The following is a 25,174-nucleotide window of genomic DNA, read 5'->3' as shown; positions in this document are numbered from 1 at the left end:
TTCAGGAAGATCAATTTTTAGGCATTTCTTAAAATTTACGAAATATTAGTTTTACGGTGAGGGTTTCGATGTATAAAAATAATAGTTCATGTAATCTTGAAAAAGTAACCTTTTCCAAACAATAGAATATTGTTATAAATTTCTCTTGTATGAAGAAACGTTACAGAAATCCCAGAAATAACACTGTTAAAAAAAAAATCTCCTTGCTTATTTTCAGTTCATGATACATTACTTCAGAAAGACAGGTGGGTTAACTGTTCTTGTGCATGATTGAACATTTACTTTGAATACTCAAATGTTTGACAGTTATATTCAATTCAATTTAATGTATCCTTATTGTCATTTACACACATGATATTGGATTTGTCAGGTTGTAAGCATAATTACATATTACTGTAGTCAAAATCACAAAACTAATCAACAGTGTAAAAACTTCCCTTTTTTCCATTTTAGTAATTTCTTAAAGTTAAAAATACTTTTTTCTTCATTTTTTATCAAAGCAGGTAATTTTTATGCAACTTTTCATCAATATATGTTATATTTTGTTGATTATATATATCTTTATATATATATATATTTATATTTATATATATTTATCTTTATTATATATATATATATATATATATATATATATATATATATATATATATATATATATATATATATATATATATCTTTAATACAAAAACCTTGTGAGTTCAGTTTTGTGTATACTATAACATGACACGAATGCAAACTTTGTAATGGTAAAAATACATTCTTCACATTCAAATACAATATTATGTTCCCTACTATTATCCCAAAATATGATGTCATATTTTAATATAGAATGATATACAGCCTACTATTGCTACTTATTTATTTTCCTAAAAGTTTTTATTATTACTAGAGAAGATTAAAGTGATATTACTGCCAATCGTTTTTCCTAGGAGTATTTTAAAGAGTTTTATCCTCCGGGAGTAACCAAATGTTTCTGTCAAGATAAAAATCAATGGCATACGACTTATTGACATTTAATATAAGACTGTTATTTATTAATCACATCTTCACTTCTTCTGATGTTTGTTTTCTGTTTTTCGTCACCAAATCTTTGTTTTCTCCAGTTACCAAATGGCTCGTGTCATCTGTATATAGTGTCCATCCGGATGTGATAATACCAAGTTTCCAGATCCACTCAGCACAACAATGTTCGTGATTTGCAAGATGTTATCCTTGCCGCAAGGGATCAAATAATCTGTGAACCTATTGCAAATGCTGGTGGATGGCATGCTAGATGGGGTATTTCGGGTGGTGTTACGCCATGATTTTTCCATTGGCTATTAAAAGTGGTGCTTTTATATTTTTGCAATAGTATGTATTAGTTCTTGGAATATTATGTACAAGTGTCTCTCAACAATTGGAACGAATGGTTATTCCGCGAACATTCTCGATAGTCGGAAGTTGGTTTAGATTATAAATAACATGAAAATAAACATAATGTAGTATTTGCTGAATGTGAAAAGGAAAAATAAGAAAAAGTGGAATATTTTTTAAAGTTACATTATACGGGGGGCGTTCAATAAGTTTTGCACGGATAGTTATAATATTGTTATTGGTTGCAATATGATGATCAAATTTTCAGATAAATATACTTTGAGCTTTTGGCTACAAGATCATGTCACTCCATGTAGCCTCCATCTGTTGTGACGCATCTCGTCCAACGTTCTTCACACGCCTTGAATGCATTTCATTAAAATTCAGGTGGCTGACTTTTAGCCTGTCGTTTCACACAAGAAATGGGCTTGTCACTGTCGAATGTTTTTCTTCGCAGGTAGGCTTTCAGACGACCAAACAGGAAGAAATTCGAAGGAGCCAAGTCCGGAATATAGGGAGGCTGAGGGACGGCTTCCCATCCTATTTTCTACTGTGTCATCATAGCTGTGTGATGCTTGACATTGTCATTATGGAGTTTGATAACCCTATTTAGCAACTTCGGTCGCTTGGTCTGGAGAGCACTCGTACCTTATCCAGTGACAAACAATAACGTTCCTTGTAAATATTGGAGTCATGTTCCAAGACGTCTAAGAAAATGACACCGGACACATTCCAGAAAAAGAAGGCCATTATTTTCTCGCCTGATCTGGAAAGTTTATATATATATATATATATATATATATATACACCGCTGCAACCAAAGTTGATACTGGCAAGGTCCGATATGTGATCCACATAAAATGGAAGCAATTTCCTATGAATAGATGTTGTTGATTCATCATCGGTTTTGAACAGGGATTCCATTACCGACCGTTGTCGGGCCCTAAATAATAAATACGAAGTAAATAATAACCGTTGTTGTTCGTTGGAATCTGTATACTCAGACAATTGTTACAGTATACTCCATATTTTAGTGCATATTTTATATATGGGAGTGTCTACACTAATTTATTCCGATTAAAAACACAAATATACGAACAATCTCCTACAACAACTTATAGATGATGTCACTAAACATCATAAATTGTTTTTCTATTATACTACAGAGGAAACAACTGTCACCTGAACTAAACTTGAGAAAAGTATGAATTCTTTTTTGTCAATATTAGGGATGGCCACAAAGTTCCGGTTCCGGCGAAACCGGTTCTTGGAGACCCGGTTTTCAGAACCGGTTCCAGACCTGGATCCGAAGAACCGGTTCCAAAGCCGGATCTCAGGAACCGGTTCCAGACTTGGATCCGAAAGCCCCTCAAGACCCATAAAGGAGGCACAAAGTTCACCTTCATAACAATGGAAAGAGGACCATGCGCTTGTGCCCTCCCCGCCCACACCCGTTTGTGCTCCCCAGAAAAAATATTTTAGTCCACTAGTGGGTGTTTAGCCAAATAAGTTTTCCAGTTTGCCTGTTTAGCCAATGACTTTGCCAGTTACCCAGTTTGTTTAGCCAAATGAGACGAGCGGCCGCCGGCTGGGCACCTGCCTGTCGCTTACACCATTTCATCTAGCACACTGTTCACAGCCTGCCAACAGCTTGGGTTTAGCATACGGATGGCCAAAAACTTCTATTTTCGGCGGAACCGGTTCTTGGAGATCCAGTTTTCAGAATCGGTTCCGGAACCGGTTCCAGCCCTTGATCCGAAAAACTATTCCCGGAACCGGATCCGTTCAGATCCTAAAACCGGTTCCTCCCTAGTAAATATTTGTTAAATAAAACCAATCATTTGTTAATGACAATTTCGTTTACGCTGGGTCATTCTATATCTCTTTTTATTATATTGCACATTTATTTTGAAGCTGATCATATTGCCTTAGCACAAAGCATGGATTAAGAAAACCAGAGAAGTCGATTTTTCAAAAGCTCCATTATCTATTCACGGCTATTGATACTGACAAACAATTGAGTGCCGTTAGATGAGAGGGTTCTTTTACCTTGGGAACTGTCTAGAAAATAGAACTCTCAACTTGAAAGAAAAAAGTACACTTGCTCAAAACAGACAGAAAAAATAAAAAAGAACATTTACTCCTGTATTCTTGCACATGGTTCTTCAAACCTATTTCTTCTCCTCCAACTCTTCATCTAAGTGGCCTTCAGGTCAATGATCCCCCGCGATAGATATGCATACATTGTAGAATAGGCTGTTTTGAAATTCATAGTTTTACGTCGCACGATTATGTCCTGTAGTCGAAAGGAAGCGAATAATTATGAAAGTGAATGATTATGGAAAAGTTGGTGAAATGGAAATGTGGGAGGAAACAGAAGAACCCAAGAAAAACACACAAACGTGATGTACACCACAAACTTATTTGATTCTGGGATCGAACCAGAGATCTCTCTACTTAGTGGGAGCATTCTGTTATTGAACCATTCCTCGTCTCTCTCTCTCTCTCTCTCTTTCTCTACCCCCTCCCCAAAAGAAGAAAAATTAGTAGCGGGAAACAGAAGCAACAAGTAGACTAAGCAATAATTAGAGATTTCCATGCACAAACAAACCACGAGATATGCATGCAAATATGCAGGAAAAATTTCAAAAATATGCACTAAAATATGAATTTAAAAATTTAAAATATGCACTGAAACACACATTAAGAAAAAAATTCAATTTCTCAGAAAAATATCTGACTTTAATGACCTCTGCTGCAATGAACTATAAACATCTTCTAGATTTTCTTTTGTAAACCCTCCGCGCTTATCAGTGAGAGGCGTTTTGTAGATCGAAAAGTTCGTTTCTACATCAGCAGAAATCATTGATGCATGTGAAAAACAGCAAATGTCTTTTTGTGTTAGGTCCTCTTCCAATTCCATGTTTTAATCATTAAGTACAATTGCAATGTCACAGATTGTTTTGTACCCGGGATTTTTGCCTAATGCTTGGCAAAATTTATCTGAATCTGACGTAGTGTTGCCAGCAATCGAAAGTGAATTTACCTAGGGTTATGAGCAACAAACTTAACGCTTTTTCTTTCTTTTTTGTTTTCAAAAAACAAATTTTATTCTACATCTGCATTTACAAAGTGATTCAATTCAATTTAAATATAACCTGCTTTCTTGAGATACACTCTGAAATATGCAGTATCCTGCAAAGTTTACGAAATATGCATATACATCGAAATACACTCAAAATATGCACTTATACGCTATCATATGTGTCTCAAATGAATCCTTACTAGTCCATCGGAAACAAAAATGCCTTCCATATGTTTCTGCACGTTACTATAAACATGCATTCTGCATATAAATTCGGGCTGTAGTAGTAATTGTTCCTGCACACAAGCAGCTTACACTGCAAAACATATATAGATGTAGCATATATGATCAAAGTACGCAGCAACCAGTATATATGTATCTGTATGCTTTCTCTTTCAGATTCTTTAAAGATCTTCCTCAAGGACATTGGGAAGGAATTGAAGTGGAACGCTACTGGGCACACATGAATGCTAAAAGTTGAGCGATAGCTCTTTGTATCCAATATTACAACGTAATAAACATAAGTACAAGTTACGTCCATGGTTAGAATCTATTATTTGATAACTTCATGATATTGCGTAACACATGGATTCGCAGCACAGTATTCTTCCTTCCCTTACTTTTCAGTTCTTTCCTTATATGACTTTAACCCTTTTAAATGATTCGCAGCACAGTATTCTTCCTTCCTTTACTTTTCCATTCTTTCCTTATATGACTTTAACCCTTTTAAATTATATCACAGGGTAGTCTTCAGTCTTCATTATTCGATGAAAAAAGTACCAATAAAGCTTTTTACTTAATTTTTTTCCAAGCCTGGAGGTATTGTAGAACACGTTACATATGCTTTCACGCCTTTCTGCGTCGAGACATAGGGTGTGATTTCGTAGCTTAAAAAAAACATGCCTATTTTTACTATTTTTTGGCGGACTTCTTTTTACATCTAGAAGATTGAAATTTTGCACACACATTCAGTACACCCCTTAGTATTTGCAGATATCTGCGTTACAACAGGGAGAGGGGAGGTCCAGATGGGCAAGATGTAAAAGGAAGGAATATTCTTTAACAAAAAATTCCTTTTTTCATGATTTTCCCGCCTCAGATATACGATGGAGACATGTGAATAGTACCATTTGAAAGTCTGTTCTTTTCTGAAGAGAATGATGTACGAACCATGATCCTAGGATAAACAGGGATGTCTCAACAAACAGTACCATTCTTTTTTATATTCCGGGGCGTTGTGCCGATATTCTTAGCTCATTGGTAAATATCAAAAATATTACTATTACCCCGACCTTACTATTTAAGATAAAAGCTTGAAATTTTGTACACACATTTAATACAACCCTTAGTATTTTTCGGTTGATTTTGAAACCTGTGCGTTAACAGAGGGGGAGTCCAGAGTAGATCAAAATTCGAAAAAAAAAATCAGAAAAATCCCGATTTCCCTCAAAATTTCCCGCATTAGGGATACGACACGGAACTGTGAATGGTACCGTTTGAAAGGCTGTTCTATTTTGAAGAGAATGAGGTACGAACCATGATCCTAGGATAAATAAGGATGATGATGTAGCTGCTTGACTGGAAGTCTATAATTTACATTTAAAAAGCCATAATTTAAAAGGGTTAAAGTGATAAGTTAAAGTAAGGGAAAAATTATTAACTCCCACGCAATTAGCCTCAACTATTCTTTTTTATTGGGAATTTTGAAGTATCATTTTTCATTTTCTTTTGTATCAGATATCTACATTTTCTGCCATTTGACTGTCAGAAGTACATTAGTTATAGCGATAAACTTTCAATGCGCTTTCTGTAATTTAGGATTCACAATTTCTAAACGTAATAATATATATAAACAACTTCGATCAAGAGTGAGTAGTTAATTCTGCTCAACACTAAAATTCCCATTGATCTGAATTGTCCCTACATGCCATCTAACACGGATTTAGAGCACCGACCTCGAGAGTGTGTGGCTGTTCTGGGAAGCGGCTGCATGGCGTAGTAGTTAACGCATTGGAACGGTGCGCCGGAGGTCCCGGGTTCGAGTACCGGTCCGTCAGCCACTTTTTCATACTTTGTTATAGAATACGCACCTATAGAAGATCTGGTGTGTACAAAAAATTATTGTTTCCTCCTTTTATTAGAGTATACGATATTATATCCGTCGTAAGGTGCTTGGTATATGGACACAAGATTGTCTAATCACAGCGGGTGTCTGTGATACAACCCACATAGTCCGAGTTGAGAGCATCGACCTCAAGAGTGAGTGGTTGAGTGGTGTAATGGTTAACGCATCGGCACCATACCAGAGGTCCTGGGTTCGGATCCTAGTCCAGTCAGTCAGTTTTTCCTCTTTATGTGTTATAAAACAAATTAGTTTCAGTAACCACACCCAACTATCCTTGCGTTTGGACAACATCAGTATGGAAAATTTCGCTGTGTTTAGAAATCTGTCTTTACCCCTATACATTAAATTTTTTTTTCCACATAATTTGATTTATGTCATTTGGTCAACCAAGATCAATGACTTTTGACGTTTAATCAATATTGGAATGAAAAACATAGTTATTTTAAAAACCTTTTTCACATTACAATTTATTTATTTTTGACATCCTATGATCATTCGATTTGAATTCCTAGCCTCAAGGTAAGTTCATGAGGTTTGACTCCCACTTTAAGTGCAAACTGAAAACATTACATAATCTTAGTGCTAAAAGGAAACGTTAAAGAACGAAACAAAAGAAACGAATTGCTATTTGTAGTTTCTGGTTAACTAAATCTATATTTAAGAAGGGGCATTCTTAAAAATTTGTGCCCTAGGCAAAGCACAAATTTAACGCCTTATGTGAAAAAAAAAAAAAAGTACGAGTTTTGTTCTTAGCCAGGTAAATTTTAAGTTTAATATACTTTTTTCTTTTCTTTTTTCCTTTTTTTTTAAAAAAAAAAGAGGGGAAAGTAAGGAAACCGCCATAGCTTTCACGTTTATCAAGAAACTAAGTGTTAGTACTTACCTGACATAATCGGAAATTGTTAACAATGGCCAAAATAAAGCATTAAGATAAATTGAAATAGTTATATATATATTACCAGTGGGTCGGCGCCTTTTAGAACCTGGAGTCCCTAGGCGGGCGCCTATGGTCCCCTTGTGGTAAAAACGTCACTGTATTTAGGATATATAGCTAAATTAGGATATATAGTCAATTATAGGTTCATTAAAATACATTAAACTTTCAGTGTTCTAAGTTTTTTTTAATATTTTTTTTATTATTATTATAGCTTACATTTTAACTATGTTATCATCTTCAAAGGGTCACACATCAAGGGTGGATTAAGAAACTGCGTGCTCTAGCAAAGACTGAAGGAAAAAAAAAAAAAAAAAAAAAAAAAAAAAGACATATAAGCTAAAAGAATTTAAAATAGAAGAAAGAAAAATTAGGATATACGAGGCGTTCTGGTTAGTAGGGGTGAACTCAAAAAAGGCTTATTTCCTGAAAATGCGGTCTGAACGGTTTTCTAAGGAAAAAAAGGAACGACTTTCATTAAAGGTACGAGAACAGGTTACCAAAAAGCAGTTTGATATTATTACTTGAACACCTTAAATCAAATTTCAAATTGCACTTATCTTTTGTTGAGTTTGCCCTCACTACGCGAAACACTTGTAATTAACTTTATACAATACTTTAAATTAACTTTAAAGTACAATATCTATTTCTTGCGCACGAGTATATATAATTAATAAACAACATATTCTACTTACCATTGGAGTAGATGAAGCTGCTGCTGCTAGAAACGTCGCTGTGCTTGCTGCCAATTAAATAAATAAAAGAAAAATATGTTAAGAAAAGTGTATATTAATAATATTCTAAATTTACAAAATATACGAGACTTAGTTTTTAATTAGGGGCCGTTTTGAAATACAACGAAACCACGTAAAGGAAGAAATTTAATTACCTCTGCGCCTGTTTATATGTGCTTTCTGCTACATTTCAACGTAGTTCCCATACTACTTACAGGTTTCTGTAATTCCTGAATCTTTACTTTAGGATTCCAAGCTTTCGACTCTCCCAAGCTTCTCCTCTCTTGACAACGTGTTTTTTGTACAACACAGCTTTCCCCTTGGTAAGTCCGTTCCATTTTTATTCCTTGATGTTTCTGTTATTTATCTTCTTGTTTTTAACCTCCGTGACCAAGACTCCAGGGGAGAGTCGAAAGCTTGGAATCCTGAAGATTCAGGAATAACAGAATCATGTAAGTAGACTGATAGTTACAATTCCTGAGAGTGGTTTTACAATGTCTGAATACGTAGTTCCCATAGTTGTTGAGAAATCTGCGCCAGGTGAGACAGCCAATTTTGGCTTCATCGGCATTGTTGAATCGTTTCTTTGTGAGAAATGACTTCACGTGGAGGAATATGTGATAATTGCTAGCGGTGAGATCCAGACTGTACGGAGCGGTTGGCCCGTGTTGCGTTCTCAACATCATGCACCAATGAGTTCATGATGACTGAAGAGACATCTGATCTCTGTCCGTAATGAACATTCGTGCAACCAGCCTTAAACCGACGTACCCACTTACGTACCTTGGAAACCCGGGCTCGATTCCCGGCGGGATCTCACGTGCTTCGGATTCCACGTTAATCAGTAGGTCTCATCTCATATAGCCTCGCTGCTGAAAGGGACATTACACTCAAAATCAACTCAACTCAGCTTGCATTCACACATATTCTCAGCACACAGGTCACGTAACTGGTGATAATTGTCTGTCGCTTTCTCATGTTTCGCGGTCAAAACCCGAAACACGGATCGCATATCATATTCTGCGGGATTTCGAATCACCTGTACTAATTCCAGTGTCTTAACAACCACACCATGGTTTCACACTGTGCGAATGATCTCGATTTGCGCGCAAGGCATGTCGGTACTTTACGCATATGCGCCAAACGCCAGGCACGTATTGTTGTCAACGTATGCGCAAAATGGACCCTAATTAATTAAATAAGCCTTGTAAAGCAAAATTGTGGAGGGGATGATTGCAATAAATAATTTAATTAAATAATAGAATTTTAAAATTTTGAACTTATGAGACGAATCATCATAATTAAAGCATTACAAATGAATTGTTATTGATGAAAAATGATTAAATGTGCACCTATAAATATGTAATAATAAATATTGCGTTATAAGCACAAAGCAGAAAGTGCTCTTTGGTACCAATAGACATATCCCATATTTAAAGATCAAGAGTCCAGTAACATTAGTCTGACTATCCACTGAGTCTTGACCCAGTGCATACGCTAATGGGCAACTTTTCAACCAGTTTTGAAACTCATACGCACTTCTAAAATAAACCATTTTGCGAATTAAAATATACTACAATGAATACACAGAAGCTTAAATATGAGTAACAGTATTCCAAAATCCTTTCGTTTCTGTGATAAGCTACCATCACTTAATGCAGGACAGAAAATTCTCATAAAATTGAAATTAAATGCAACAAAAAACAAAACAAAAGAAAAAAAGGTTGGCATTATGTGTATGTCGAAAATAAATTTCCCATTGGATCGTTGATCAAACTGCAATTTGTGGATGATTCATCAACAGGATATTCCACTGCACAAGCGAAGGTAAACATTTTGTTGCTCTTCAGCCATTAACTTCGTAAAAAAAAATATTTCAATTTTAGTGCCGTTTCTACGAGAAAACATGTAGTGGCGTATCGAAGGAGGGCTTGGCGGAGATGATGTAACCCATCCCATTGAGTCTTTCATATACTATTAAAATTAAAGGAATTTCAGTTTCCGTAAATCTTGGAATTATTAATCTGTGTATGTGGAGAGGATTAATTCAAATTATGACGATATATCACTTTCAAAAATTTGGATATGTAAACAGGGACACCAAGGGATTTTATTATTATGATTATTATTATTATTATTATTATTATTATTATTATTATTATTATTGTTACTGAAATTAAATGATAATCGTATTGTCATTTCTAGTAATTTGAGTATTCATCTAATCGTGGACAGGTAACCGAAGCTGGAAAAAATATATAAGCGAGTACTTGAAGCAGCGCAGCATAAGTGCGTTCGACAGGGGAACAAGCGACATCCCTGATTGTAATACATACATGTCCAGGGCTTCCGAGAGGGAGGTACTGTGTCGGTCACTGTGCCAAGACTGGATGTGGGTTGAGGTGCGGGTAAAAGTCCAAATACTTCATTATTTTTATGTAAAAAAGAAAAATTACCATCAAACTGATGCACTCTAATGAGATGGACAAGTAATGGGAACATGGAATACTAGAGTCTTATATTTCAAATCTAAACACGGAGGAGGGGAGGAGACGCGTTTATGTGGTGAGAAAAAGAAGTAAACATACATTCTACAAAACACAAAGAAGGAAATAATAGCTAATAATAATATATTATACTATATTATATTCTGATATACCCCCTTACCTAGTATTTCTGGCTACGCCTGTGAGCCTATGCTATCTGTAAATTATCGAGAACCCTACTCAATTAAGTCATTGCAGAAAAACATACAGGGGAGTGGAGGATATGCATTTTACAACCACTTCTTTTTAGAATACAACATATGATACAAACTATAACTTGTAATGGCAAACTTACGCAGTCTTCGAGACCGAATACTGGCACATTTACGCTCTCCTTTCAGCGTAACACTTGGGTGAGTACTAAAATGTGGAAAAACTACATTTCTTTTGCAATCTGGTGCAATCGATGCAGGGGAATAATTTCAAGCGCAAATTTTGCATGCATAGTACTGCAATCGATACACGTAATGAACAGACCTTTCCGATCAATAAACATCACAATAGACTCACGGAAGGTAAAAAAAGACACGGCATTGTAGCTAGAAGGAGAAAATTCCAGAAACGGAGATAGTTTATACGCAATTTTTTTAAAGAATTTAGTTCCGCTCCGCTGGTTGACTGCCAGTCCAGGAGGAAAAAAAAAAACTAAATGGATCACCCTAAGTTTTAGGCCAGGATGTAGGGAGTCAAAAGTTAGGAATAGAGTTCGTTTATGGAGGTGGATTCAAACCGGAAGTGATAGAATGAACCATTTCCGGTTTCAGCGTTGATCACTTTTGAGCAAAAACGGTAATAGATAGCGAGATGAAGTTTTTTTTGCGATCGATTAAGAGTCCCAAAAATACATTTCATCTTCATCCTTAACTCCCTATTAAAACCGGAAGTGACAGAAATCCACTATGACTTCCGGTTTCAATATTGAGAAAATATCACCCTATACAAACCAAACTATTTTACGTGGAGTACACGTGACTGATACTTATTTATTATTTTGCACTGTTCGATAATTGTAACATATATACATACATTTACAAAAGTAATCAAAAATATAAAAGTAAAATGAAAGTAAATAAGTTTGTAACAGTGTTACTCAAGATTGCTAATGAGTAGCGGTGGTTCAGTGGTAGAGCGTTCACCTCCGGTGCATGGAGTCCTTGGTTCGACCCCAGATCGCGCCAAGTGAGCTTTGTAGTGGACAAACATCGTGTTCGTGGGTTTTCTCGGGGTTCTCTCGTTTCCTCCGACTTTCTTCATTCCACCATTTCATTCATTTCTTATCACCGTCTCCTTCAGCCTAACCGGCATAACCGTGGGACGTAAAACTTTAAAGATTTCATTTCATTTCATTTCATTTACAAGATTGCTAAATAAACCTTTATAGTTTTTAGTGTGGCAACACACCAAAAGCTATAAATGTTCTTTGGTAAGTGTATCATAACAACCTGCGATAACTGACCATTTCATTAAAATGGGGAAAAAATATTTTCGTAATTCCCTTTCTAAACTCTATATTTATTTATTCTGTTAAGTTTTTTGTAAAGAAAAACATGTAAATTTAAAAAGACACTGGTTAAATTACTACGTAACTAGTAGACAGTTATCACAATGAACTTTCGCTGTTGTATGCACACAGCCATATTATGTACAAAAAACGACAATACTATTGAAAAATGCTAGCAGGTAGTCAAAGTTCGTTGGTATAACCCAGCTTGACTAGAGACAACTTCTAACTGTACCTTAACAACAATCCTTAGTCACCTTCCACGGCACTTATCCTTAATTTCAAAAATCCTAGTTAAATTACCATAATCCCCTTACAAACTACTGTAAATAATTTCTCTAACTTTGACAACAGAAACAATTACTTACATCGGGCCCGAGGTATTGGCATGCCCAACAACTCTTCCAGTATTCTCTCCATTTCTTTTGATTCCTGCAAAATAAAATAATTAATAAATAAAATATAGAAATAAATAAATAAATAACAGGTTTTCCAATGGTAAGAAAAATTACAGTAAATCACGACGAAAATATATAGGTGGTTTCGTGAAGCTGTGAAAAAGGAACATTTCAATTATTTCCTGGAACATTTTGAAAGAACAAGGAACAAAGAAACTTTTATATATCAAAATTTCTACCTATTGGAAGGAACATTTTAATTATCCAATAGGTAGAAAAAAACCATATAGAAATTACACCAATTGTTATAAGAACACACATTCTACTCTAAATATACATAAATGGGTAATTATCTCGTTGCAAAATTTTATACGAGTTTCTTAGTGTTTTCGTACGTAGCTCACCAGTACTAAGCAACGACAACAACGAAAGTGTAAAAAGGATCTGCAACTGAAAATTAGTGTTGGTAAGCATACGTCTCCACGATGTGAATAATTTCATATCATATTCTACAATTATATGCCTACAGTTAGTACAAAAAGTATTGATACACCTAAATAAATTATTTATAAGTCTTTAAAATCACTACTCCATAGAAGTTTTTAATGAATATGACGAAACTAGTTTTTTTTTTTTTTTTTTCATTTTGTAGGTGTATGAATACTGTCTGCGCTAACTGTACATTGTTTGGTGTAATTAACGTTAGACAAGAAACAGGAAAGGACGAAACATAGAAGAGTCTCCATTCAACTACCTTACTATGGAGATACAAGGCCCTCCAAACATGCACACCTTATTTCCTTATGTTATTTTCACAAGTGGAAGTAGTAATGCCACAAAAATACACGAGGTTTCATTACAATGTTCGAAATATAGGAGTTTATAGAAAGAGACGCAAATATATAGAGAAAATAGGAAATATAGGAGCAGGGAAAGCCTAAAATAGGCACACCGGACAAAAATCAGTCACGCCATGAACTTATCTAATACTGGGTGAACACCGCCTGTGAACTGGATAACCACCTAGATTCTATTTGGAAATGTCTCCAGGTGTTACAGTTGTGCCAGATTGATAAAAGTTCTGTTACTCATCAGTAGATCTATAGTTCCGAAGTATGGTGATGCCTATTTCTCTGTTTCACTTGCTGCTCCAAATAGCCCACGAGTTTCAATTGAATTTAAATCCTGGAACTCTGCTGGCCCGACCAGGTGCAACAGGATACCTGAATATTCGTCAAACCGATTTCTGTCCTGTTGGAAGATGACACGGACACGATAGCTGTCATGTTGGAAGATGAGTTTCCATGCATATATTTTCAATGGAAAATTACACACGCCTCAAATAATTTCATTAGCGTAATTTGCATCCTAAAACCTGCCTGACAGGATCTTTGATAGGATCATAGTCAACCCGAGAATTGGAGACAGATAATTGCTGCTAGTGGGTTCTTTTCGATTTGCGAGGTTCAAGTTACAATCTGTGTTTTCGTTGAATCAAGGTTCGACAAATTTTTTTCGAGTACGTGATATCTGGATAACGTGATATTCTGAGGCGAAGGAAGTACAAAAGACACTGGAATAAGACAGCACAGGCAAAGAAATGTTCGTACAGAAAAAAAAGTTCTACTGACTTTGAAAAATCTTGTCAATATCAGTAAGGAAAATAATACTTAACGTGTGTTTTAAAGAATACACCGCTACTTAGATTAGAAATATTGGCACTTTGAAAAATTAGAGACGTTTGAGGTATGGTACTGGAGAGGAATGCTGGAATTACGGTAAAGGAAAAAAATACTCTGTTCCTACATCGACATGTAATAAAAAAAACATGGGTAACCACCGGTATTAAAACATCAAGCAAAACACTAAGGTCTCTTAATATGGCGTATAAAAAAGGGAATTTATCTCCAGAAATGCAGGAATATTATCAACGCTACAAAACCGTTTATAAAAAGTTGCTTAAATTTGCCAAGAAATCACATTACTCAAATTATATAGACAATTGTAAAAACAAACAGGCAGCTATGTGGAAGGTAGTAAACATAGAGTTAAAACATAGCATCAAAACGAAAAATGAAATTACTGAGTTGGATGTTAACGGGAGCAAAGTTACATACCCAGACCATATTGTAAACGCCTTCAATAATTATTACACAGGTTTACATAACCAGCACGGTCCTAATGATAAATCGCACCCAAACATTTACAAGATAAACACAACTATCGGTACCATGTTTTTACGCCCCACCTCAGCAAGAGAGGTACATAAAATAATAATGTCATTGAAGTCAAAGTGGTCTTCTGGTCTGGATGAAATACCAATTGCCATCATCAAAAAATGCAGCATTCACATCTCGGAACCATTGTCCTACCTCATCAATATGTCCTTTCAGACAGGTACCTTTCCTGAGAAATTAAAATATGCCAAAGTTAAACCGCTATATAAGAAGGGGGACAATACACAAATCGAAAATTACAGACCAATTTCCTTGTTGTCTTTTTTTTCAAAAATTATAGAGAAAGCCTTTCTCAACCAAATTATACCATTCCTATCTAAGCATAATGTAATTTCACCTTCACAGTTCGGGTTTCAAAAATGCAAATCAACTGAAATTGCTATCTATAATTATATCAATGAGGTTACGGAGGCCCTAGACAAAGGCAAAAAATGCGTAGGATTGTTTCTAGATTTATCCAAAGCTTTTGATTCTGTCCCTCATAACATTCTTATCCAAAAACTTAACAGTTACGGTCTAAGAGGAGTCGTTAACTCATGGATTAAATCATATTTGCAAAATCGCACCCAAGCTGTTGAAATATCTTTTTCGTCAGACACAGCTGAATCAGCAACTTATAAATCTCAATTTAGAAGCATCTCTACCGGCGTCCCTCAGGGTTCGATACTAGGACCCATATTATTTTTGTTATACGTAAATGATTTGCCACATGACGTATCATTAGCAAATACAACTATGTACGCAGATGACACAAGCCTAACAATAACAGGTACAAACTATGATATTGTCTGCGATAAAATTGACGAGACAACTCGTAGTTTAGAAAACTGGTTTGCCCAAAACAAACTAAAATTAAACACAGACAAATCTACAGCTCTAAATTTCCATCACATTCAAAATAAGCAGTGCGTAGAAATTGATATAATGCTAAATAATCATAAAATCATGTACTCAAAGTCAACAAAATTTTTGGGACTCTGGCTAAATCACAACCTCTCCTGGGAAACTCACATATTTTCACTGGCCCAAAAACTCAATAAAATGCTCTATACATTAAAATCAATTAAACATGTTTTACAATTTGACACGATTCGTAACTTATACTTCGGTCTCTTTCAGTCTTTACTTACATATGGCATAATCTTCTGGGGAAATTCTCGAAAAAGTAATATGTTGTTTGTAATACAAAAGGCTTTTAAGAACTATAGCAGGGGCCAAAATAAACGACCCATGTAGGCCAATATTTAAGGAATTTAAAATTTTGCCGTTACCCTCTCTTTACATGTTTCGACTGCTGCTCTTCGTCAAAAACAACATTGACTTATTTAACACACCATCAACACATAAATATGATACCAGGCGCAAGGATAAAATCCCCAGCAAACAGCACTTCATTAAGTTATATGAAAAGAATCCAATGTTTATGGGTTCTATATTGTACAATAAACTACCTCAGAATATTCGAAGGACAGAACAAAAAGGAGAGTTCAAGAGGTTAATGAAAACCTATCTGTTGCAGCACTGTTTTTATTCTGTAAACGAATTTTTAGATATGTAAGTGAATTTGTCTATTGATAGTTTTGGGTAGCATAGTAGTTTAATTCAATTGTCTATTGATAGTTTTGGAAATATATTGTTATGTAATGCTCTTATATCGTAGATGTAGCATAGTAGTTTATTTCAATAGGTATGTATTTGTCATTACTACGTGTTTTATATATTTGTACCCTTGACGAGTCTTATTCATACGCACGTAATCGTGCAATATGTATGACTAAAAAGACGAAATAAATGAATAAGAATAGCCACGCGCTGAAAGAAGCAACGAAAATGAATTCATTCTGGTTGCGAAATAGAAAAACGAAAAACAGAGTGGTGGTCATTCAGTTCATCACTTAAAATGGACTTACATATTCATACAAGGAAAAATTGACAGGAGAGCAGGATATGGAAGATTAAATACTAAAGTGAAATGCCAGATAGATGTACCTGCGGAATGTACAAAACTTGAAAAGATTTTGTATCTTTATATTTAAAAAAAAAAAAAAAAAAATCTTATCCACCATTTGTCTTATGAAATACATAATCTTTAATAGAAACAAAGCTACTCACAATCTTATAGTTTTAAGTTTGGGGCTATATTTCGGATGCGACAAACTATATTCCTTCTTCTTGCAAATATCCACTTTCTTTTTGCAAATATCCACGCTTCTGTCTTATATGCATTTTATTGTACTGGACATATTGATCGTTTTCTTGTTTTCCATCAAGATTAAATCAAAGACAGACAGACGATTGAAACACTACTTAAATAGGTACCTAAAACCCCGAAAGTTACAATCCAGATACCGAAGGAGGAAGTAATGGGAAAAGCTCTTTCCGAGAATACGAAAAGAAAGTTCCAGAGAAGATGGTAACTTATGGCATGGATTTAGGTAAGATTTTACTTTGGTTCTATTACACACTTACAATGCTCTATTTGTGCTGAATTCTGGTACGCAATAATATCTTACCCTGAACCGACGTTCCACTTTTTTGAAAAACAAGAACTTTATTAATAGCCAAGCCCTTGATTAGAACTTCAATCTCAACAATACTTACTTGTTAATTTAAATAATTTCCCAATTACTTCACTGAAACTAGGTTAATACCAAAAATTTATCTACCTATTCACAGAGATCCTCTATGTCCACACCGCTGACTATTCCACGCGACAAAAATAAACAAAAAACAGGAGCTAACGAGTAAGGATAATAATTAGATATAGTAGGAAAAACCTCAAATGAAGACACTTGTGCGAACCATTTAGCTAGATGAAAGAATAAATTTATACTGTGCACAACACCAACAACAACGATGATAATAATAATAATAATAATAATAATAATAATAATAATAATAATAATAATAATAATAATAATAATAATAAGAAGAAGAAGAAGAAGAAGAAGAAGAAGAAGAAGAAGAAGAAGAAAAAGAAGCAAACAATTAGTCCAAAACAAAAAGGACAATGGAAAAATAAAACATGTAAAACTAATACCAAAAGTAATATGAGATACCGGAGTGGTCTGTATAAGTAGGGTTCCTACTTATTTGATGAGCACGAATTTCCTATCTTTTCCAGGTTTACTAGGTCACGATTTACAAGTATCCATGTTTATATGTGATGTAAGAGAACAACTATATTTTTCCCGACCAGGGGATTCCTCAACTCTATGCATCGTGTGCTATATATATATATATATATATATATATATATATATATATATATAAAACCAGTAAAGCTCCGATTATCTGTAAGTGCCGCAAGAAAGTTTTTTTTTTTTTTTTTTTTTTTTTTTTTTTTAACTCCATTGCAATCGTGCTCAATTATTTTTCATAAGAGTCGCTGGGGACTGACACTCCTATGCAAATAAGTACTGTATGTTCTAAAATATAAAAATAAATTGCATTGTAAAAATCAATATTTTTAATTTTCTGCTGTATTGTACATATTTTTAAAGTTTTACTATGGTATTCGTACAATGAAACAATTTTTATGCTATTATTTTCGTGTTTGCACCTCATTTTCAATCTTTTTTTTTTTTTTTTTCATGTTATCCGCGATTTTCGCTATGGATAATCGGTCTTTTACTATATATATATATAAGAGAGAGAGAGAGAGAGAGAGAGAGAGAGAGTTATTTTATAAAACATTTCACATAGCCAGGTAAGGCAAAAAAACGAAGTCCCAGAATAAAGGGAAAAACAAGAAAAACAAATAATACACTTGTATGGCCCGTATATTACTATATGGCCTGCTTAGTGATGAGAAGAGAAAAATATTAATGTAATGTATATTAATATTGTTTATAAAATTATATAGCTATATATTTTTATATATAATATTTTGGTCCTCGAAATCTTTATTGGGGGAGTTCTCAAACACAACCGGCCACTTATAGAACCACATAAAAGAAATTCTTGCTACGCCTACGATGCAGATATGGCCAAGTGTCAGTGTATACGCATGAAATTCTGGGTTTTCAACCCTCTTCAATCAAGATATTATGAAAAAAATGAATATTTATCATACTGATATGTCTACAAAAATCTTGTATGTCCTGACAATATGTAAGCTTAACTCTCTACCCGACACCCTTGATAAAGTTCTATGTACACCACTGCTATGTTCAATTATTACTTCTGTTACTAGAATTTGAAATGTAGTGTTGGCGCAAAATGCTGCGCATATCATGGACCGAAAAGAAAAGGAATGAAGACGTACTAAAGGAAGCTAATGAAGGACGACAGATCATTAAGATATTAGGAAAAAGAGGAAACAGCATGCTTGGCCATCTTATTCGACACTCTGATTACATCAGCGTGTTGATAGAGGGAAAGAAAGAAGGAAAACCAGGAAGAGGAAGACCAAAGATGGAGTATCTAGATACAGTTACAAAGAAGATACCTTATTGAAGTGTAATTCAGCTCTCCCAAGGGAGAGAAAAGCTATAAAATTTCCATGTTGCCCACCAACCTATAGTTGAGGTGAATAAGAAGAAGACAAGGGTGACAAACGTAGAGAAGTTCAATTGGGCGGTGTTATGCAACAACCATTCAACCCACAACCAGTCAGTTTTGAGGAAATCGTAGTTATAGGTTTCTCGACCCCATAAGATATTACCATATGTGGTTGACTTTTCTCTTCATAGATGGCAGACCGATCGCACACGCGTTACCAGGATTTTTTAGTCTATTCCTTACATATGTTCGAACCTTCCAGCAGGGTTAACTCATTTTTTAAAATTTTGTGGGTTGACTGGTTGTTGCATAACACCGCCCAATTGTACAATGACACACAAAGAATGAACAAGTGAAAGATGGACCGAGACTCGAACCCGGGATGATCTGTGTACCAAGCCGATGCATTAACCACTACGGTATCTAGTCCGTTCCCAGAACAGCCATACACTTCACCATTGAAGTCGATTTTTTTTTCATTCAGACCACTTGGTTAGCGTAGTGGTTAACGTATCGACTCGGTAAGCCAAAGATCCTGGGTTCGAGTCCCGCTACAGTCATCCACTTTTACACTCTTTGTGTATCAATGAATTCGTATCTACAAAGGATTTGATGTGTTAAAAATAGGTCGTTTTCTCCTTTTAATAATATAATTATTAATTGTACAGATTTAATGCAAGTACTAGTAAGAACTTACCGCCTGTGTTTTCTTGGGTTGTGGCTGCGGTTTTGATTCTTTATCACTGTCTGCAATCAGAAAGGAAAAAAAAATCTCTTAATATCCAGAAAAAATATACATTAGTAATAAGAGAATGAAATTACAAACATCCAATAACACACAATTGCAAACTATAAGTACTTGTACTATTTAGCTTATACTAATTTATAAAACAATTCAGCATACACTTCAAGATACTGTCATCCGGGCCCACTCTATAAAAAACTTTAACATTTTTTGCTCTGGTTACTTATTTATCAACCGAAGGTAACGAAAAAAAAAAGTTATGTAATTGAATTGGTTTCATTTAATATGGCATTAATATATGTATGCATGTATTACGTATACGCATGTGCACGTATGACGTATACGTATACAGACACAGATGGATAGATAGTGCAAAAAGTTAACTTCAGATCGAGTCTACTTTGGAACACTCGTTTTAAACCTCTAGAAGATCATGGCCACATTGTGTAGGGGCTACTTTAGTACATGATTTAAAACCTGGCGTTACAAGGAATAGTTTGGTATAATTTTTATTGCTGTAATTTAACCTTTGTGGAAACTATGTATATTTTTAACAACCACGTACCGGATTTTTTGAACTATAAAGGCTGTGCAAAGAAACCCTGGGTTTTGCAAACCTAGGTACTTTCTTTTGTTTGTTTGTTTGTTTTAATACTCAGGTAAATCAGCATATAATAATAAAATTTACTACTTTCGTGATGTCAGAAATATGACCTATGCAAAGAGCACAAGAAAAAAATCAAATCGACGACATGAAAATCTGGACACTTTTTAAATAAAAAATAGTTGTAGTTTTATATATATATATATATATATATATATATATATATATATATAAAGTTTTGGTGAGTCTAACAATATATAAAACATGCATAGAAAACAGTAAGTGTATTTTTTATAAATAATTAATCAAGATTTTTAAACTTGTTTCCAAAAAAAAAGTTCAAAGTACCTTTGTATGACTGTATTAAAATGCATGCATACCTTATATCTGTAACTTGAAGTACGGAGATCATTATAAAAAAATGTCAGTAAGATTAAAAAATGGTAGTTAAGATCTTACATGAGCTTTGTCATCCACCCGAGACATTAAATTCTTGCTGACCCTTTCCACGTAAAACTCATTTGGTACATATACATTGTTCACAATGATGAATATAAGGTGTGGAGCAGGTGCTGGCAAAATTTCACTACCAGCACGCAATCAGCACGTAGCTCCAAATGTCCTTGAAACAACGGGGAAATTCCAATGAGTCGCTCTTTCATATTTAACAAAACAAAAAAAAAAAAAAAAAAAAAAAGTCGCCACACGTTCACACGCATTTAATGATAGTGTTTAGTCCGTATTGATTAATCGTTTGGTCGATAGTTCGCATTTTTTCCTTTCAATTTTCTCTTAGGAGCTGTATGTTACCTCGCGATTTTAATATATTAATTAAAAATAGAAACACACAAGCAACACAGAAAATTTTATATTGATGCATTAATACTAAAACTCCTGATTTCATTTCATTTTCATCCATAGTCATACATGAAGGTCGAAGGAAGACGAGCGTATAAATCGGACACGTCAATAAATAAGATACAAAGAAATAGTTATTACATACTAAAAAAGAATAACGAAACAGAATATGAGACATGTTATATGAGAAAAAATTACACTATACAAGCTACATTTAGCAGACAGGTATTCTGAATAAAAACAATTGTCCAATAGATACTTGTTTGTAACTGATTTTAATACATTCAATGACTCAATGTTACGAATATCTTTAGGAAGGTTATTATATAATGTTGGACCTAAGTATATGGATCGTTTTGAAACAATGCTGTATGGTGATTTTGAATGTGGAGATTCTCCCTATATTTAGTATTATGACAATGAAAGTTTCTTTTATTGGCAAAGAATGTATTAAGATTCTTGCGCGTGAAAATTAATAACTGTAATACATAAAGACATGGCAGTGGTAATATTTGTAGTCTTATGAAAAGTTTTTTACATGGTTCGTTTATTCTCGCATTCGCTAATACTCTTAACAACTTTTTTTTGAATACGGAAAATTAATTTACTTCTTGAATAATTTCCCCAGAAGATAATGCCGTAAATTAACAAAGACTGAAAAATACCAAAATAAATGCTTTCTACAGCTATTTATATCAAAAATGTTTTTAATAACTTTCAAGGCATAGAAAACATTATTAAGTTTTTGTGCTAGCGACATTATGTGGGTATCCCAGGTAAGCGTATTACTTACATGAAGACCTAAGAAATTTGTTGAAGTTACATACTTTAAGTCAGAATTCATGATTGATACATTTATGTCGTGAGTATGTTTGTTTCGTAAATGGTGAAAGTTCAAGGCCATCGACTTTTCTTTATTTACTTTTAAACCGTGTAAAGTAAACCATTGTTGTAATTGATTGTTTATGTTTTTTATGTTGTAGAGTTGCTGTAACTAGCTATATTATTATCTGTAGACATTTTTGTACAGTTGACTGCGCAAGTTCACATGTCCCCTTTAAAGGTTCTTTTATCAACAGGTGTTTAACAGAAGAACAAATCTGACTAAGTTTTCTTTCACGTAGAGGGAAAGTGATTCTCTATATAGTGTCAAATACTCCACGAAATCTGTCATCTCATTCTACGCTTATGACAAAAAGAACTTTAGGGGAAGGGGTAAATAATGAACTTCTGCTGACAACTACCTATACGTTCACTTTGGTTGGATGAATACCCTACATGTAATTTCCGGGCATCATGGTGTTTTAACAGTGAAAAATTTAACAATAACTTTCTTTTCCCATACTTAAAAGAAAATTCTCTCTCTCTCTCTCTCTCTCTCTCTAGTATAACTTAATATAACAAATGTCGAGAGATGATTCCTAACACCGAGATAAACAAAAAAAAAAAAAATCCTATGAACATATAGCATATTGGTAGAGTTAGAGAGGGCCGAAAGCACGGAAACAGTAAGTTCAAAGCGACAGATATCGACATGCTGAGACCCAAAGTTGTTCACTGAGCACATCCTTGGAATTGGTCCACTATGGACAACAATGCATGCGTAATAATGCCAGATCATGGATTGGTGAACCCGTTTGAAGATACCTGGGTCATGGCGAACCGTTACATTTACATAGGCGTTGTTTATATGCTGTTCCAAGTTGTTGACATCGTTTTGATAGGAGCAGCATAAACCACACTTTTCACGCGTCTCCACAGATAAAAATCCAGTGGATTCACGTCCGGAAACCAGGCAGGCCAATGAACTGGACAGCAACGCCCGAACCAATGTCTTGAAAAGATGATCAGCCACATGCGTATATTCACACTGAAGTGCGAGGGAGTTTCATCATGCCCCCATCATGCATATATCAATGTTGCGGCGAATCGCTAGGAGAACATTTTCCAGTAATACGGGCAGCGTATTCTGCGTGGAAGGTTAAGTACTGTTCTTCATTCAGTCATCGGGAGGAGCGAAGGGGGGGGGGGTGCATGTATGGCCCGATTAGTTGATCATGGATAATACCACACCATACACTGATGGTACGCCCTTCTCTTCCTCATGTAGACGAAGGTCGAGGGGAGTAACTAATTTTGTTATATTAGTCCTGTTCTACTTTTGGAAAAACAAAATTTCTTTTGATTCAGAACTGTATCAGGATTGCGAGTTCGGAAACACGATGGTGTGGCCCTCGGAAGAAGATGGATAATCCGATGTAATCTGTAAATCATAATTTAATGTACACGTAGTTAAGTTGTAGAAAGCAATATATTTCAAGTAAGTATACTAAACACGTGACAGACTGTTACAGCTATGTAACACGAACGGACCATCCAACGACCCTAAAATCAATGTAAGCATTACAAACATATTTGCATATCATCTCAGTTGCAATTCATATAATCTTAATCCTTTCGACTTAACCTCACATATGTAATCTGCTTCTGTTCATCGTTGCAGTACTATAGCAATATGCTACTAAATAATCATACGTAGATTTAATTAGCATATTCAATCTTCTTTTAAGAAACATTTACATTAGTGAACTGAGAAATCTGAATTACAACATAAATGAATAAGTACATTGATACGATTTAATGCATTTGTGATGAAACATCGGATGGTCAATGAAATGAAATGAAATTTTGAGTTTTACGTCCCACGGTTATGCCGGTTAGGCTAAAGGAGACGGTGATAATGAGTAATGAATGAAATGGTGGAATGAAGAAAGTGGGAGGAAACGGGAGAACCCCGAGAAAACCCACGCACACGGTGTTTGTCCACCAAAGTTCACTTGGCGGGAGCAGGGTTTGAACCCGAGACCCCTAGCACCAGAGGTGAACGCTCTACCACTGAGCCACCATCGGATGGTCAAGTTAACATGTCTTCAGAAATCATGTCGTGAACTAAACGGCGTGACAAACATCTTGGGATTTGAAGGTGGCGCTCCAAGTTCCCCTTAAATGCTGCTAGCAAATGAAAGGCCAGCGGTATATCCGCGTTTATTTTGTACACATCCACGTCTATTCCCTGCTACCTGATCACGCTGTAGTTTGTCTGCTTAGCCATAGCCACACCCCTTTACCACTTGGCAAAGTCGCGTCAGAGCTCGCATTTTATTCGTTTAGCTGAAATGCCAAGATCAGTATGGGACGAGTGTACCGGACATAACTCTTGTGAAAAATTCGTGTTATATTCACACTACGTGGTCTGTATATTTTGATCCGGGAGGAAGTGATCACTATCCTATTTTATTCTCCACTCATCCGGTAGCCATCACATCTCCTTTTCATAATCCTATAGCAAAAGATTTCAAGTCGAAATTACAATCTATTACTCTTCACCTTGAATGGCATACATATCAACATACTATCGAAGATTCTTGTCACCTTATCAATAAAGAGTCTCTTTCTGTCAATACCATACATACTTTTATCAAACATGCTGTATCAGTCTCGAAGACAATTTCCACTACTCCTCCATCTAGTAAACTATCAAACCGTACCTC

At 35.0% G+C, this 25,174-nt stretch overlaps 2 protein-coding genes across 2 annotated transcripts in view; one reads left to right on the top strand and one right to left on the bottom strand.

Moving 5' to 3' along the window:
• Positions 1-4,972, top strand: part of LOC145668995 (uncharacterized) — a 31,235-nt gene extending 26,263 nt beyond the window's left edge. Inside the window, exon 8 of the mRNA XM_081737317.1 lies at positions 4,838-4,972. Coding sequence (XP_081593443.1) covers positions 4,838-4,919 — 82 coding nt within the window. The 3' untranslated portion in view covers positions 4,920-4,972. The remainder of the gene's footprint in view (positions 1-4,837) is intronic.
• LOC145667964 (uncharacterized) overlaps positions 1-25,174 on the bottom strand; it is a 223,975-nt gene that overhangs the window by 181,668 nt on the left and 17,133 nt on the right. The window contains exons 3-5 of the mRNA XM_081735388.1: positions 20,114-20,163; positions 12,647-12,710; positions 8,193-8,239 (exon numbers count right to left, since the gene is read on the bottom strand). Of these exons, the coding sequence (XP_081591514.1) occupies positions 8,193-8,239; positions 12,647-12,710; positions 20,114-20,163 (161 nt within the window). The remainder of the gene's footprint in view (positions 1-8,192; positions 8,240-12,646; positions 12,711-20,113; positions 20,164-25,174) is intronic.

Source organism: Thermobia domestica, chromosome 13 (assembly GCF_964235325.1).
Source record: "Thermobia domestica chromosome 13, izTheDome1.hap1.1, whole genome shotgun sequence".
NCBI classification, from domain to species: domain Eukaryota; kingdom Metazoa; phylum Arthropoda; class Insecta; order Zygentoma; family Lepismatidae; genus Thermobia; species Thermobia domestica.
The sequence above is the reverse complement of the archived record's forward strand: the minus strand, read 5'-3'. Positions and strand labels throughout refer to the sequence as shown.